Raw genomic sequence first — 18,556 nt, forward strand, 5'->3', positions numbered from 1 at the left:
AAACCCGACCGAACGGAAGTCGTCCTGTCTCACCTCATGCCTAGGCTGAGGGTGAAGAGAGGAAGAGTCGAAATCTGAAGCCACAAGAACCGAAAGTGCATTGGTCGACACGGTGGAAGGGCAGGACAACCAATGCACAGGCTGAGGCTGAAAGCGGTGATGCCCGTAGGCCAGCCGTTGTTCCTAACTCCCCGAAGAACGCAAGTAATCGTCAGTGAAAGGAACAAAAGTTTCGTCTGCTGATTCAGGTGCTGGGCTATGAGCCAACAGCAAAGGAACCGGAACATTAGCTAACCCTCTGCCGGAAGGAGAGGGCTAGGCCAAACCTGAGAGAGGTGGTAAGCCACAGAGGGTGACTCCTCAATCCGGAAATAGGAGTCCTCCTTCGAAATCCGGAAGTCATCCATTACCAACGGGGCAACTGAAGCGGAAGCCTCCGAGGACAATGCCCTTCAGAAAAATATCTGGATGTTACTTCCGCCGCCAACTCAAGTACAACCTTAAGCTTGGACGAAAAACCAGAACGTGTCTGCTCACCAATGAAAGACAGAGTCAGACGCGGAGCAGACGGACAAAGACCGTAGTCATAGTTGCTTGTGGCAAAAGGGTGACCGGGATAACCGGAAGACGGAAACCCAGCCAAACGGAAATCGTCCTGCCTCATCTCATGCTTAGGATGAGGATGAAGGTAGGAAATGTTGAAGTCCGAAGCCACAAGAACAGAGAGTGCAGTAGCCGACACGGCGGACGGGTGGAATGACTGTTGCACATGCTAAGGCTGAAAGCTTGGCAAAAATGCAAGAGAGGTGAAAAGCCACCGAAGGCGACTCCTCAAAACGGAAGTAGTGTTCCTCCTCCCTCGCAGACCGGAAGTCAGCCATCGCCGACGGAGCAACCGAAGAGGAAGTCACCGAAGACAAGGCCCCTTCCGGAAAATATCTGGAAGTAACTTCGGCCGCAGCCTCAAGAGCCACCTTGAGACTGGACGAAAACCCCGCAAGCGTCTGCTCATCGTCGACCGACTGAGAGTCCGACGCGGCAAGCGAAGGGCCTGGCTCGAAGCCGTAGTTGCCTGTGAAAGAACGCTGAGAGGGGAAACCGGAAGCCGGAAACCCTCCCTGCTGGTAATCGTCCCTCCTCACCCCCTGCCTAAGAGGAGGGTGAGAGGAAGGGGCATCGAAAGGCGAAGGCACAGGAACTGAGGAGCCAGCAGTCCCCACCTCGGAAGGGTGGAGTAGCTGCTGGCCCAACTGAGGCTGGAAGCCTGCATGCCCGTAGGCCAGTCCATGGTCCGCATTCGCCGACGTCCAAGAGGAAGCGTCGGGAATAGGACCGGGAATTCCGGGCGGAGCCGGAAGCGTAACCGAAGCAGCGGCGCTATGCCGAAGCTGGTGTTGCACGGACTGCGGGCGGAAGCCAACCCTAGGTCCGAACCTGATGGGACTGTGACATGTCCGCTAGCCGGTGGACCTACACTTCCGGTGAAAACCGGAAGCGCAGCTGTTGAAAACGATTGCTGACATAAGGCTAGGCTCGAACCGGATGGGACTATGGCAGGTCCGCTAGCCGGTGAGCCTATGCTTCCGATAAAAAACCGGAAGCGCAGCTGTCGAAAATGACGGCTGCTTCTGCCCCTCTCCCGGGAACTGGTCACCACCAGGAGGAGGGGCAGACATACCTGGCAGGGGGTGACCCTGCGATGACCGTATCCCCGAAGGGACATGCATACCTGCACTCCTGCAAGCGTGAGACAACGTATGCCGGTCATGACGAGAACCGTCTCCCAAGAGGGAATGTCCAGCAGTGTCACGAGCGCTAGCGGACCGGTTCGAAGGGCCAGGCGAGGAGGGCGGCGGAGATGATCCAGGGAGATCCCCTCTGGACCACGTAGCCGCCGGAATCCGAATAGCGGCCAAGGAACGCGTGCCCACCACCTCCGGGTGGAGGACGGAGGCTGGAAGACGGATCAGAGCGCTTCATCTCCTCGCGCACAAGGCTGCGGATCTCTGGAAGCAGAGAGCTAATCAAAGTCGACACCAAAGCACTAGGCTCTGGTGCCGAAACAGAAGGCAAACTAGAAGACATACTAACACTAAGCTGAGAACTAGCATGAACATCTTCAGGGGCAGAAATGGGCACAGAAAACAACGTATTGTGTGCCTGATCGGAAACAAACATAAATTGTTGTTGTTGTAATTAGTGAAACAACAACAACCACAGGGGGTTTGGATGAAGACGCAGAAGACTTAGGCTTTGAAGGACCCTTGCCCTTGCCCTTGGCCTTCACACTACGTTTCTTTTCACTGTCAGCCATGCTGACCACGTGGCTCCAGCAAACTACTGAAAAATTTAGAAGTCCACAAGGGACGAAAATTCAGCAGGAAGAAAACAACTAACGCTAGTCAAAATAGCTACTCAAAGGCGGCTAAACAACAGACTACTGAAACAGTTCGAAGTCCGAACACAGACGAAAAAAACTCAGTAGAAAGGCAACACACGCTAGTCAAAATGGCTACCAAAATGGTGGCCGAACAACAATCTACTGACAAATTCGAAGTCCGAAACGAACGAAAATTCAGTAGAAAGAACAACAAAACGCTAGTCGTAAAGACTAACTGGAAAGAGCTCACCAACTACGAAGCAGCAAGCAAGCAGACGGGAATAGTAGCCGGTGGGTGCTGAGCAAACAGCCAACAGATAGCCACGAGAGCGAAAGAAAATGCGACCTTCTCCTCTGGCTGAAAAAAGTCGTATGAGTTCTGCCACGTGCTCGGGAAGCGGTAGTGACGTGGTACACACCAATGGGAGGTAACCCCCATGGCAAGCGTCCATGGCTACGCTTCCTCTTACACTATTTGTTGTGGGGTTGCTTCCTTTTAATTGTTAGACGGGTAGCGATTTTCAGACCTTAGCATCTCTGACTGCGTCAATGCTATATATGTGATTCGGAGTAAGAATATGTAATTTAATTATCTGTAAGTTTATCACACTGTTGTTTTTGTGAATGCAAGTTTTGTTTGAAAAAAAAATGTCATTAGGTCTGTGCATATGGATAAGAAAAATTGATTATGGAAGGTTTTTTCTGGAATTATCAGGTTTAAAAAAAATAAACTCTGCTATCTTAGTTCTAATGTGACAGAAAATATGTACATGTTTTGTTCCTGTGTTTGTATAGGAAATTCTGGACCCGGAATCGTCCTGGGGATGAGATGAGGGATCGGTACAACCTGAACAACTTACCCACAGGAGTGGAGCAAGAGATCCTGGAGTACAGTAGTGAGTTGTTGACAGCCTTCACCCACCTTCTTGTTCCGTGCAGATCATCACACTACCTCACCACAGCGAACACATACTTAACATAATAGAAACTCGGCCAAAAAATGATTGCACCCATTTTCGTACCCGTAAAGCATTTATTCCCGTGTAATTTCATTCAAACTTTATATGCAAATAAGGGGAGACGCGGGGGTCAAAGAAGGAAAAAAAAATGTTTACAATCAAGCTGATATTTTTTTGGTCACAATATATTAGGTATGACTAACTAGTCAGAGAAATATGCATAATAGCAAATTCTGATGTGCCCTTGCCATGGGAACGTTCCAATATGGCCGCCAAATTTGACATCTTTAAACGCCCAAAACTGCGTAACCGCAAGGTGCAAGAAATTTCTGATTGCAGTTTTGTGTTCAGAAAAGAGCAAATTAATTTTTTACATGAGGGTTTGCTTGTGACGGATCTTAGATTTTTCTACATTTTTTTCGCATTAAACGTGATTAAATTAGACAAATTTTACGGTTTAAATCCATCTCAGTCAAAGAGGGCAAATGACATCCACAAATGCTTCTGTAACATTTGAGAATAAAGTCTGAAGTAACTCCATGCAACATTTCAAGGCTGCATCATGCTATCAACTGGTGGCAAAACTACAACACTGAAAAAATCAGGAAAGAAAATTGAAGATGCATTTCATTTAAATTTTAAACATAACAATGACTGTAAAAGTGGTTTGAAAATAATTCTAGCATGGTCTTGGCACAATGGCTCTTCCTCTATGAGAAAATAGGTTCAAGGACTTCTCTAGTACCTATTTTGTTCTTAAAGTTGTCTTGTAATGAATTTTAAAATCTACTACAGTGTGCCGTTTTAGTTGCCCTGCCAGTACTCGGCAGCAAATATATGTTTTTACCGAGTTACAGCAGTCCCTGCAATGTACGGCCCCCGGCGTGAGCGGACACCTGACATGTACGGACACATTTGCTCGGCACGGAGTGTTTTCCTTCTATATTTGCCCCCCCTTAAACGGACACCTGCAAAACGTGGACGCGGACACTTATTTTCGGTCCCAACAGCAGGTCATACCTCCAATGTACGGACAGACCATCGTCAAATTTTCACCACAACAAAATCGATAACAGAGCAGTCCGGCTCTTGGTACAAAGATCACAGCCGCAATGGTGTGATGACAGTCACTGATAACTTGAGTGCACGTGTACCCACCGTGTGTCTGTGTGTAACCTCTTTCATTGACAAGATACTCTTGTTTCCCCTCAGCCTTGACCAGTGAGTCTAATCTATGAACCCTTCAGTTGTCTTGCTTTGTCAAAAGTTACGACACAGTCAACTGGTTTTGCTCTGAGTGAACAGTGCAGCTGGCCTCTCTGGCCACAGCCCCCAACAGTACATGGCTGGAGGGAGTGAGAGAGAGAAAGGGGGGGGGGGGGTGGAGGGTTAGCTGGCTAAACTCTGTGGGGTGTCCGGTGTCACAGCATGTCAGCAGGAAGAGCATTGGAGAGAAATAGAGAGGTGTACTCTTCCACATAATTTCCAAGCATCAGTTGTCACGGCTTGGGGTAGGCATTAGTGAGGGAGAGTGGGAGCTGTGTTATGTACAGTGTATTTCCGACTGAAGAGTGAAAAGTCACTGCCATGCCACATGATCGGCATGCAGTCAATAAAGCCAGCCAAGAAACAAATAAATTACTTGATTTTGACATGCAGCTCTATCTGCTGCTATTTATTCAAACTGGTTTTCAAGCTTATTCTTGCAAAGCATCTGCACACGCTCCTCTAGCTGTGCTGTGTTTGTGTGGCTGCTTTAGTATGTCAGTGCATGGTGAGTGCATGTGTTCACTGCCTTGAGGATTTATTTTATCTCTTCTTTTCAACACTTTTCATACAAATCATTTTTACAGAACGTTTAAAGAATTATTAGGAGTTTATTGTTATTGTTTAGTAGCCACAAGAAGTGATTAGCATAGACTCAATCCTGTTGTTTGTGTGTCTCTGTGTGAGTGTATGGGGGAGGGGCCGTGGTCACCCCTCCCGTGACCGGACACCTGCAATGTACGGACAGTTTTGCTATGGCCCAAGGGTGTCCGTTCATGAGAGGGACTGCTGTAACAAAATTGTCTCGATAGATATTGTAGCAGTTTTCCTATTATGATGCTTGTAAATTTATTGACCCGGCGGAAAACCGTGAAGGTTGTAGGTATGAACAGGTTACATCTCTAATACTGGAAAATAGGATGTCTACTCTTCTGTTCAGCTTTACGGATATGATGATTAGTGCATGCACTTATGTCTTTTTCCTGATGTCTAGCCTTAGCTCACGTTGTGTTTTTAACTCCTAATGTATGCACCCCTAAATCCATCTATTGCCTAAATACCCTCTTTCACCTGCTTGGCTTATCTTTCTAAAAAGGCTATACTTGCGAGAAGAAACGACGACTCACAGAACAATGAAAATCACTCAGATCACAAACGGAGTCCACTCGAGGATTTACTTTTCTAGTTTATTAAAACGTATTTAGAAAAGTGTGTAATGAAACAATCCAAACAGGTACATGTAATACTATGTTATCAAATTCAATTACAAAAACAGTACAAAAATCCCGGGATGCCTTTATAAGGCATATATCAAAAGTGGATGCGATTCAAAAACAATGTAACCACCTAACCTCCCAACCCCAAATGATCCTATTCTAAATCGAGACTTCACATATCTAGCTAGCTACTTTTTATCCCCTACAGGATCTTTTAACCACTAACTAACTAACTACAAGAAACAACCCCTAAAACCTATTTTATTTTTGGGACCTCTATTTGGAAGAACGGTTCTTCCCTATGGGATTATTTTAAGGATGGTCTAATACCTCTGCTTTTGCTATTTTAACTTCAGCAAGAACCAGAAGAAAAACCCCGTTCGTTACTGAAGTGATTTGTCCCTAAAACCTAAATCATGTTTTCCCCCTTTTAGAAGTACCATACGCAAAACAGACCGGACACCAAAAGGAGCTTATCTGAATTTACGCAGGTCACCTAAAGTTTAATTCCCCACCTAACTAGCTATTTTAGGACCGTTCAATCACGCGTCACCTGACACTCTAACAGTCCGGGTGTTTTATTTTCTGACTATCTATGAAATTTCCACCTATGTAACTTTTGAACCTCTACCGGCGTTTGATGTAAACCAACCAGTAGCAAGCGAGGTTATCCTTTGAATCTAGCTACACCTATTCTGCCCTAACTTTACGAAATGAAGCAAGACTCTCTAAGTTCTTTTACTCTGTGTTTTCCCTATGCTATCCCGTGGAAAAATGCGAAGTCTCTTTTTCTTGTCCCTATTCTAAATCTTGATCTAGCCTACCTTGCCTGTTCTCTCTCCCTATTCTAATCCCTATCCTAGCGCCCTCAGTCTATGTCCTTATTCTAACCCATTCTATTCTGTTCTAAAACCTGTCCGAATGCGTGTAGGAACTTCATTTTCCACTGTCTTTTATACCAATCTGCATGGCAACGTAAACAAACACAGAGAACCAGAGGCAGATTGGCTGACCGAAAAAGAACATTAACCGCACTTTTTTCAAAACATTACGCGGACAATATAGTCAGCCCTTTTTCCTTTATCTTTACACTTGCTGATCACAACAAGCGCTCTTTTAATAACTGTTCCTTCCTCCGAAAGCGGCGTATGGCTGCCTAAATGGCGGGGTAAAAACGGTCATACACGTAAAATTCCACTCGTGCAAAAACACGAGTGTACATGGGAGTCTAAGCCCATGAACGAAGAAGAAGAAGAAGAAGAATAACTGTTCGCAATATTAAAGCAACCTACAACACTACCTTCATCAAAGAAACCTCGTCTCTCCTCTCTTTTACGAATTCTGTTTCTCCAAGTAAGATCACTGAACGACTAGCGGTCAACGTTATTGTCACGACGTGTCGCTATGTCTTTCACGTTGCCTAACTAAATTGACAACTCTCTTTCAATGGCTTGAAAACGTATTTCAAACAACTTTCATCCGCATTTCTACCGTTTATCATATTAACTGACACATTTTCCCAATGTTTATGAATCTTTACTGGTAGACCGCATCGGGATCATCCAAAATGGCCGACCAAAATAGAAACCGAAAGTTCGATTGCGTCGTCTATCAATCTCCTTCCACCTTGGTTTCAATACCAATTACACTTCGTTTTAAAGGCTGGGGCCAGCGATAGCATGACAGAGGGAACTCTGCATTCCATGGCAGTCCCGAACCTTCAATCATTTATTTTGTCTAATGCTAAGCTCCTCCGCCACAATATAATGTAGCTGTCTACAGTGTGCTTCAGCATCATGGAAATGTTCGTGTCCTATCTCCTCTTTGCGAGCACTTTGACGTCGTAGGGCAACGTACTCTTTCTTGCGTCTCAGTGCCTTTGTGGAGTTTCCTGACTCCCCGCGGCCGATGATTCTGCGGTCGTATTTCGTCAGAGTGTTTGATGTGATGAATGTAATGTAACTGTGCATGTTGTTCATCAAAGTGACGGTTTGGTTGCTCCTCCGCTAAAGACCACACGGTCGTGCTCTCAAAGCGTTCGAACTGTCTTCAGACAATCAAGTCAGATGATCGAATCGAGGCATTCCTAAGTGTTCTTATTCCCCAGCGAACCATCATCTGTAGCAGCTATTCAGACGTGGGTACAGGTCAGTAGATTATAAGAATGTTTGAGATGGGTGGTTCGTTTATGGAGACTATGCTACGGAGACTGCTCTATTAGGGCTATGGCCGCCTGGTCAAAGCACTAACTGTTCTCGGTCGGACACTAACAACGATGGTGTACACGTCCTACATCTCAGGACATGAAGTGAATAAGCCCTAGACTACTTGAATTGCTGATATCCTTTTTCCCACTTTTAAGATGTTGTTCTGGACAGCTCAGCAGTTGAAATTCTAATAAATATTGCACTTGTTTCTGTCCGTCTAGAAGCTGTTCTGTTGGCAGACCTCATCCGTTTATTGAAATGGTTAAGGCATAAAATGAATTAAGTAGAAGTCAGGGGTGGGACTTTTCTGCGGATTTCCGCAGACACAACTTATGAATTCCGCTGGAGTAATCTGTTTTTCCGCGTCCCATTTCATCACAGTATCTATAACTTGTTGACTGAATGATATGGAGAGAAGTGAAGATGGAACAGAACACTGGAGGCTTGAGAGTTAAATTGTGCTGACAACTATAAGTAATTTTGAGCTTTAATGCATTGAATCATACTATTGCCAGTATTGGATTATGGATACATGGTTCATTACGTAAGTATGCACCTGTGACCATTACAATGTTACCATTGTTGTGTGAAAGTGTGTTTTTTGTTTGGTTGATGGTGTTTGGGGTTTTTTTTTTTTTGGGGGGGGGGGGGGGAGTGAGGAGAATGTCTTTTTTACCTGATCAAAACGAGTTGAATTAAATTACATATCTTTACCCAACTCACATATAGCAATTAACCCTAGTTCAGTGCTGGTAATATATATTGTTAACATATTCTTTACTCACTTCACTGACTGACAGATTAGTCAGTTTGAATCTTGGAGGCTGAAAGAATGAGAGAATGATTTAATTATGCTGTACTGGATTTGTGACTTGCAGATCAAGATGAAAAATGCATGCCCAGTCTGCCTGGTATGGGGTTGGAGCATGGCCTGCCTGAGCACCTGAGACCTAAAGGTATGTAAGCCTCAGGGGTGGGACTTTTCCGCGAATTTGCGGACACAACTTACGAATTCCGCTGGAGTAATCTGTTTTTCAGCGTCCCATTTCATCACAGTATCTATAACTTGTTGACTGAATGATATGGAGAGAAGTGAAGATGGAACAGAACACTGGAGGCTTGAGAGTTAAATTGTGCGGACTGAAAACTCCTGATAACTAATAGTAATTTTGAGCTTCAATGCATTTGGGCGTCACTTGGACCATACTATTGCCAGTATTGGGTTATGGATACATGGTTCATTGCGTAAGTATGCACCATGGTTGTGTGAAAGTGTGTTTTTTGTTTGGTTGGGTGGGTTTTTTTTTTGTGGGGCCCCAGGGGGGTGGGGAGTGTGGAGAATGTCTTTATTACCCGATCCAAACGAGTTGAATTTTAGTCTCAGAATGCACCAGATTGCACAGATTTTAATGTACCGTTTAAAAAAAAATTCGAACCCCCCTAGAAAATAAGGATTTCCTCTTTTTTCATCACAAGAGAGTCCCACCCCTGAAGCCTTCTGTCTTGTGTCATTTGTCGCTGAGGTCATGTCATCAAGTATATTTTCTCAGTGTTGGATATTCTTGCTGCCCTACATGCCAACCGGCATAACGGGCAGTAAGTAAGTAAGTTAGGGTTGAATATTTTTAGGTTTGGATAACTAAATGGATTGATACAGGTCTTCCTCCGAAAACGGCGTATGGCTGCCTAAATGGCGGGGTAAAAAACGGTCATACACGTAAAATTCCACTCGTGCAAAAAACACGAGTGTACATGGGAGTTTCAGCCCACGAACGCAGAAGAAGAAGAAGAAGATACAGGTCGAATTAGGATAACGTTTTTTGTAGAAAATTAACGTTCTCTTGAACATTATTTTATGAAGCAACAACAGCAGCTATTTTATTTTTGATTCATGTACAGTAGAACCCCCCTTTTTAGAAACTAACAACAAATAGGAGGAAATCAGGTCCAAAAAATTAGGGATTCTTAAAATGGTGGTTCATTTCACATTGGTGCCACTAGGCAGCTGCACCCTATCACATCGAAGGGGAGTCTATAGAGTCATTATGAAAAAGAAGCAGTGAAAAAGTATGTCATTGCTCATCCTTTGGACAATAAGTGACAGCAGATGTTTTACATTTGTTGTCTTTCTTTAAGTTGCCTATGAAGACCAATAAACTGCAAGAGTTGTGTTCCCCCCGCGGGTTAGGGGGAAGAATTTACCCGATGCTCCCCAGCATGTCGTAAGAGGCGACTAACGGATTCTGTTTCTCCTTTTACCCTTGTTAAGTGTTTCTTGTATAGAATATAGTCAATTTTTGTAAAGATTTTAGTCAAGCAGTATGTAAGAAATGTGCTTTGTACTGGAAACTTGCATTCTCCCAGTAAGGTAATATATTGTACTACGTTGCAAGCCCCTGGAGCAAATTTTTGATTAGTGCTTTTGTGAACAAGAAACAATTGAAAAGTGGCTCTATCCCATCTCCCCCCTTTCTCCGTCGCGATATAACCTTCGTGGTTGAAAACGACGTTAAACACCAAATAAAGAAAGAACAAGAGTTGTGTAAATTAACTTTGAACACTGTTGAGCTTTCCAGTCACAACTCGCATGGATTTGAAACCTGTGTTGTACAGAGGAAGAGTCAGAGGATATTCCCAACATCCCTGGTCTGGACTGGAATCAGGACTCAGCATTCTTCAAGCAGATGGCAGCAGAAAAGATGCACGTGAAAAAGATTCCCTTTGCTCGGCCCATCCCACGCAGTTTTGAGAAGGCGTGGCTAGGGCAGGAGCCTCTTCCGAGCTCAGCAGAGAAAGGTATGAGGACCTATCCATTGGCCACTTATTCACTTTTCAAGTATATAAATAGCTAACACGACTATGCATGACATATTATGAATACATTGTAAAAGATTAGGAGTAGGTTAAGCAGACGTTATGTGCAACAACTATGATAGTGTGAGGGAACTGCCCCAAAACAAAGACTCCCAGGTATTCCCACGTTTGGATTGACTTGCTTATTGCATGGTTTAGATCACTTGTACGGGACCACTTTACACAATCGTTTATTTTTTGCTTGCTTCATGACATTGCAAAGGTTTAATGATTTGTTCATTGACAGATAGAACGACTTCGTTTTTTTCGAGTTTTTGTAATGGCGTCACCAGACTGACATGCTGAGCAGAAGTGGCTTTTCTGCCTCAGCCTGCAATTTACGGAGAAACACAAGTAGTGAAAGGGAGAAGTAGAAGAGGATCCTTTCTCCGTCCTCTCTCTCACACGCTCTCGGCAATTGCCAAGACCCGGCTATCATGTGACGTTGTTTTCTCATTCACACAATGTTGTTTCGGGGTTTCCCGATCAAGTGGCCCGTCGCGATATAACCTTCGTGGTTGAAAACGACGTTAAACACCAAATAAAGAAAGAAAGAAACGATCAAGTGGCATTGAGGATTGTATCGACTTGATTACACTGAACTCATGAGAAAAATTGTGAATTCGGTGGTAGTTAGAACTGCGATTAGTTTGGATGAGTAGAAAAACAGAAGAATAAAAATATGAAAAATGGGTGCTTCCATTGGATTGCTTGGCGAGTCGGCGATCTACGGAGAAAGCGATAAAAGCGCTCATTGGTTGTTGCCTTTCTGCTGTAAATCGGATATAAGGACCGTGTTCTATTCCTTTCACCACTATGGGCACAATAGTGCCAAATGCAAGAGCTATTCAAGGCTCTTTTCATAAGGTCGTTATGAGAAGGCACTAGACTTTAAATACATTCTTTTTCCTAGCCTATGCATTCAAGCAAGAGGTTCAGTTTTATAGGCGTATGGTAATATTTCGGTACGTACGGCTGATTTTGCATGCCAAAGACGTAAGAATTGGTGAGATAGTATTAGGGTCATGTAGATGGACAGTGTGGGTTGAGTGAAATACGAATGCGAGAAGTTTTGCAGTAATGAGAATCAGGGATGGGACTTTTTTGCGGACCTGAAATTTACCGCTGATACTGCTTTCCAATTCTGTTTTTTCATTTTTTTAGTGTCAAAGAATATAAAAATGCATCCTTTACTCCAAAGGGACATTGTTGAAAGAGACAAACATCCTACACTGGACAAGAACTTAAAAAAACAAGCAGAGATGGGAGTGGACAGAGGAGAAGGTTGAAGCTGTTGTTTGCTTTGCTGCAAAGAAATGGGGATGTCTTTTTTTTTTTTTTAACCTTGTCCAAATATGTTGACTTTGAGTCTAGATTGTTCAGATTTTAAATGTACCAACATTTTTGAGTCACTTGAGAAAAAGTGACTCTATGTAATCGGTCAGTGTTAGTCTGTCCGGCCGGCCGGCCGTCCGGCCGGCCGTCCGTAGACACCACCTTAACGTTGGACTTTTCTCGGAAACTATCAAAGCGATCGGGCTCATATTTTGTTTAGTCGTGACCTCCAATGACCTCTACACTTTAACGATGGTTTCGTTGACCTTTGACCTTTTTCAAGGTCACAGGTCAGCGTCAAAGGAAAAATTAGACATTTTATATCTTTGACAAAGTTCATCGGATGTGATTGAAACTTTGTAGGATTATTCTTTACATCAAAGTATTTACATCTGTAGCCTTTTACGAACGTTATCAGAAAAACAAGGGAGATAACTAGCCTTTTCTGTTCGGCAACACACAACTTAACGTTGGGCTTTTCTCGGAAACTATAAAAGTGACCGGGCTCAAATTTTATGTGAACGTGACTCATTGTGTTGTGAATAGCAATTTCTTCCTGTCCATCTGATGCCTCATATAATATTCAGAACTGCGAAAGTGACTCGATCGAGCGTTTGCTCTTCTTGTTACAAAGGGGGGGGGGGGGGGGGGGGGGGGCAATGCAGTGTCATATAGTAAACACCTCAATCACGGGCAAAGAAAATATCTTGCACAAACATTCGGAGAAGCCCGCGACATTCACTAAGAACTGCTACAATAGTAAAGTTCATTGATTAGAGTAATAGAATTGAAAGAGCCTTGCAAGTGAATTAGTAATAAAATAAGCGGAAGCCTGAAATTGCTAGGGGAGCTTGTTTTGTGTCCACAAACCATTTGTATATGCACTCACGCTAACCCAAACCCAACCTTCTTTCTCTACAGTTGCTAACAAGCCAGGTCTGCTTGGGCTCCCACCCACCCTGAACCTGCTGCTACAGGGGAACCCACAGAACATCCCACCAGCCATGCTGATGAACCTGATGAGTCAGATGCAGAAGCAGCCCCAGCTCATGGCCCTCGGCCAACAGATGCTCCTTAAACACCAGGCCGAACTCATGCAGCAACAGAACGCTGCACAGCAGGGGGCTGGGATGGGGCCGCAGAATGTGCCACAGCAAGGAACTGGAATGGGGCCAAAAAGTGCTGCGCAGCAAGGACCGCAAAACATCATGCAGCAGCCTAACGCTCTCCTTTCGCAGCCAAATACAGGTCTGCTGCCAAATCCGAAGAGTATGTCGCAGCAGCAACAGCAAACTCCCATGATGCAGCAGCAGCAACAGAATCCCATGATGCAGCAGAAGCAACAAAATGCTATGCAGCAACAGCAGCAGCAGAATCCAGTGCAACAGCGACCAGGTGTGTGTAAGTTACAGTGCTACTCATTTACTTTTCTTCAATTTTTAATGTCAAGATGCACAGTATTCAAATTGTAGGTATGACTAAGGTAAGAAAAGGTAACTCTTGCAGATAAACTGGAATTCCTGAAAATAGGGAGACAAATTTTCATGCTTTCACCTTTTGTAGATACGCAGTTTGAACGTATCTTTTGCGTTGTTTTGGTGTTAAATAATGACGTACAAAAAAACAGCAGGCATCAGCCATAAACTGCATCTCAATTTTCAAGAATTGGGTGCCTGATTTCTTTAAAGGCACAGTAAGCCTCCCGTAAACCATCACAGATACGGTCAGGCTTTTACACACAGTACAAACACCCTTTCATTTAAACACTCACCGATTGAGAACATCCTAGGTGCCCTCCGTAAAGAGCGAACAATTTTCAAAGAATTTATTTTTGCGTGGTTTATCTTACCCCTGAGCCATCGTGAACCCGTGTGATCCAGTTTCCCTTTTTGACTCACATGCGAAGCAAAAGTGAGTCTATGTACTCACCCGAGTCGTCCGTCCGTCCGTCCGTCCGTCCGGACGTCCGTCCGTCCGGCCGTCCGGAAAACTTTAACGTTGGATATTTCTTGGACACTATTCAGTCTATCAGTACCAAATTTGGCAAGATGGTGTATGATGACAAGGCCCCAAAAAACATACATAGCATCTTGACCTTGCTTCAAGGTCAAGGTCGCAGGGGCCATAAATGTTGCCTAAAAAACAGCTATTGTTCACATTTTCCCCATTTTCTCTGAAGTTTTTGAGATTGAATACCTCACCTATATATGATATATAGAGCAAAGTAAGCCCCATCTTTTGATACCCGTTTGGTTTACCTTGCTTCAAGGTCAAGGTCACAGGAGCTCTTCAAAGTTGGATTGTATACATATTTTGAAGTGACCTTGACCCTGAACTATGGAAGATAACTGTTTCAAACTTAAAAATTATGTGGGGCACATGTTATGCTTTCATCATGAGACACATTTGGTCACATATGATCAAGGTCAAGGTCACTTTGACCCTTATGAAATGTGACCAAAATAAGGTAGTGAACCACTAAAAGTGACCATATCTCATGGTAGAAAGAGCCAATAAGCACCATTGTACTTCCTATGTCTTGAATGAACAGCTTTGTGTTGCATGACCTTGGATGACCTTCACCTTGGGTCAAGGTCACATTGTATTTTGGTAGGAAAAATGTCTAAAGCAGTTCTTAGTGTATGATGTCATTACTAGGTTTAGTTATTTGACCTTGACCCTGAAGGTCAAGGTCATGTAAAGGTCAAGGTCAAGCATGTGAGTCGTATGGGCTTTGCCCTTCTTGTTCACAATGTAGTCGTCAGTTAGTCATTTGAATGCGACTCGATGTGAGCTTATCTACAATAGCACGTTTTTATGCACGAAACAAACGGCTGTGGTTCACAAGAACTCTAGCGATGGCTTTTGACTGTTGAGAGGAACGGCGATATGCATAAACCGTCGTCTGCTATGACCCTTGCGTGACCCTGCTTCCAGGCTTTTCTTTTTTCAAACTTTCACAACTTCGAATTGCACTGATCTTGTCTTGATGAAAAAAGAATTCTTTTATGATTAAAGAATGTTTGTGTAACAAGCTGTCAATTTATTATTTAGATTTTAAAAGTTAGGTCTAGCGCAAAAACGCACCACGGTCCAAAAACATTCTGATAATCATCGATCCACGGCTATCGCCAGTTTAAGGGAAGTAACTCATTTTTGACCTGAGTTCAGGATGGGTCCAAAAAGTGTTCGAGACAATCTGCAAAATTAATTCTTTAAAAATTGCTCGCTCTTTGCGTAGGGCACCTAGGATGTTCCCGTTTGGTGAGCGTTCAAATGGAAGGGTGTTTGTACTGTGTGTAAAAGCCTGACAGTATCTGTGATGGTTTACGGGAGGCTTACTGTCCGGGCGTGATTTCCGGTATTCATAACAGCCGTCCAGCACCAAAACGAGGCGCCATTGTTGTAGAGGACCAAGTCCACGAAAATAAATTCTTTGAAAATTTCTCACGCTCGACAGAAAGCAGCCAGGATGTTCCCGTTCGGTGAGCGTTCAAATGGAAGTATGCTTGTACTGTATGTAGACGCTCGGGGAGCTCTGTGATGGTTTACGGGAGGCTTACTGTGCCTTTAAATACTTTGGCTGCAACAAAGAAGAACTGTCATAAAGACTTGAAAATGAGAGTGCAGTCTGATGAAAAAACTATTTCTTGGTGATTCTATCTTTTATCTTTTCATCCTAAATACCCAAATTAGTGCCAGAGGATGCATTTTTCAAAGAATTTATTTTGCGTGTACGTATAGGTGCCAAAATAATAATTTGACAGTTTGTGAGAAAAATACAATATAATTCTTTCATAATCAAGATAAAGTCAGTACAGTTCATAGTTTTGAAAGTAGGGAGCCCGGGTGTATGTCAAGTGAGTAGGGCGACTGAGTTGACTGGTGCGTGTAAGATGCAGCTCTTTTCATTTGATGACGAAAACGATACAAATTTGCCCTTTTTAAGATGCTGGTCGACTGAGATTTTTGAACATTTAATACCGTTGCTGTGCTAGTGTAGATTGAGTATTGCACGCATACAAACCTACTTCCGCGACAGGGCTGCTATCACATCAAATGAGCTGCATCTTAACATTCCCCAAGTAGACAGAGTTTTTGCAAACCGCTAGTTTCTTTGAAGATGTGGCAGTCGGATTGTGTCACTATCAGTCATTTGTTATGTTTTAGATGCAGAGGTACACAATAACATGCTATTGCAGATATAGAGTCGTCTTGAAACGACTCAATTGATTATGTATAACAAAAAATACAAATAAAAAAAAAAGGGTCACTCATGTTGAGTAAACCACGAGAACCAGTGTGTGGTTTACACGTGCTAAATAGTCATTTAATTACATATCATTACCCAATTCTCATAAATGCATTGACTTCAGTCTCACATGCTAGATGTCGAAAAACCACTCAAATTACCTGCCCTTAGAAGGGTGGTAACCAAGCAAAACGAAACGCCATAGCCGTTGCTATGAACTGACCTTGCTCAGTTACCCATAACACCCTGCGCACCCCATGAGCGCCAGCATCCGGAATAAGCATTCTCGACTTTCGACAGCACACGCTGGACGTGTCGTTTTTTGTCACTCACTTTTGGCCTTCGCATGGCTGCTCGTCCGTGAGACTAGCTGTTTCTTGTGGGTCTACCTGTCCATCTACCTTTTGGTGAGATCTTTCTGTTTTTGTTTGGTTGTTAGCTTGTTGTTTGGAGCAGGCACGCAGAATTTTTCGTTCTGGGTGACTGTTTTTCGCCGGTCTTAAAATGGCCGCCAACAAAGCTAAATTTTGCGCAAGATTTTAAAGGGGCAAGGCTTTTAGCCTGGTTCTCAACTCGCTACCCCTTATGGGGTTTAATCAGCCGGGGCCTTCAGCCTTTAGGCTCCTTATAGACTGAATTGTTGGATTTTATTTCTCAGCAGTTCGTGTCCCGTTTTGGGGTCCCTCCTCTGCCACCGGCGGTAGGGGGTCCTTCCCTAGCTTGGCTGGGTTTGTCGTCGTCTGTGTCGACTGATGGGGGGGGGGGGGGGGGTGGCCGCGTGGCTATTCTTTCCCCTTTCTCTGCGTAAGGGGAATCAGTCAATGTCCTCCTTTTGGGGGGGACTTAACGATGATTTGTGTCTTTGTTTCTCAGCTGTTTCAGGCGCGATCGGCGGTTCCCGCCCTTTCGTTCTTCAGCTTCGCACTGTGGTCTAGTGCAAATGGCCGGTTCGGTTCAGCCTGGTTTGCCTCTGGTGGCTCTGGGCTGTTCACGAGCACCCTCTCCTTTTTGGAGTGGGGCCTGCTCCCTGCCTGCATCTAACCACTCTGATTACCTCCGGTACTTCTCAGTGTGTTACGCAGCCCCCCGCCAAATGGGGCCCTATGGGGGGGCGCTCCTGCTTCGCACCGTGGTCTGGTGCAAATGGCCAGTTCGGTTTAGTCCTTTCTGCCTCTGGTAGACTGGGTTGTTCGCGAGCACTCTCTCCGTAAGGAGAGGGGGCCTGCTCCCCGCCTGCTTTGGCCGCTCGGCTTGCTTTCAGCACAGCTGAGTCGGTCATGCAGCCCCCTTACCGTGAGGAAGGGGGAGTGGGGGGGCACGGTAAGTCACGGCCTGGGCTTGTTCCCACTCTGCCTCTTTGCGGGCAGGGGGCTGTGTCAGCTTCCCACCCTTTCCTGCCCTCCGGGCGCGTTCGGGTGGGGGTGGTATCAGTGACTCACCCTTTCCCGCCCACCGGGCAGGATCGGGTGGGGGCTGGAGCAGCGTTCCACCCTTTCCCTAACTCTGGGTTGGATTGGGTGGGCGCTATTGGACTGTCTTCACAGTCTGTGCCTTTATTGTCCTGGCCTGACAATCGTCCTCCTCCCCTATCGGGGTGGGTGGGCGGTGGGCTATAGGACTGCAGCAGGTGGATGGGTGGGGGTCGGCCGTTTTTGGTTCGTCTCTCTCCATCGCTCCCCCCACCGGGGTTTTACTGCTGTGACGAGCCACCCCCCTCCCCATCTGGGGCATGGCGTGGCTCAACCCTTTCAACACAGTGGAGGTGCTATGTACGTCCTTTCCAGGCTATGTTACATACTCCTTCTCTGCTCCATTTGGGGCAGGTGGCTGAGTTAGCTGCCCGCACTTGTCGCGCGTAGCGGTCGGGGAACAATGAGCTTGACTCTCCTTTGTTCTCTGCAGGGTGTCTCGCACAGCGGTCGGGGAACAATGAGCTTTGCTCCGCTTTGTTCTCGACAGGGTGCTGTGCCGGCTGTCTACCCCTCTATCCCCTTGGGGTAGGTGAGCGGTTGCTTTGGCAGGCGAAGACAGAACTTGCTCTTTCTCTCCAGTCTCCCATTCTTTGTGTTCACAATGGTTTGTGGGGA

General features: G+C 45.0%; 1 protein-coding gene across 3 annotated transcripts in view; it reads left to right on the top strand.

Moving 5' to 3' along the window:
- Positions 1 to 18,556, top strand: part of LOC138979015 (pre-mRNA 3' end processing protein WDR33-like) — a 137,723-nt gene that overhangs the window by 107,902 nt on the left and 11,265 nt on the right. For 2 of the 3 annotated variants that reach the window (XM_070351829.1, XM_070351831.1), the window contains 4 exons: positions 3,176 to 3,276; positions 8,908 to 8,985; positions 10,643 to 10,825; positions 13,139 to 13,618. In XM_070351829.1, coding sequence (XP_070207930.1) covers positions 3,176 to 3,276; positions 8,908 to 8,985; positions 10,643 to 10,825; positions 13,139 to 13,618 — 842 coding nt within the window. The remainder of the gene's footprint in view (positions 1 to 3,175; positions 3,277 to 8,907; positions 8,986 to 10,642; positions 10,826 to 13,138; positions 13,619 to 18,556) is intronic. The other variant, XM_070351830.1, reaches the window with a different exon arrangement.

Source organism: Littorina saxatilis, linkage group LG10 (assembly GCF_037325665.1).
Source record: "Littorina saxatilis isolate snail1 linkage group LG10, US_GU_Lsax_2.0, whole genome shotgun sequence".
NCBI classification, from domain to species: domain Eukaryota; kingdom Metazoa; phylum Mollusca; class Gastropoda; order Littorinimorpha; family Littorinidae; genus Littorina; species Littorina saxatilis.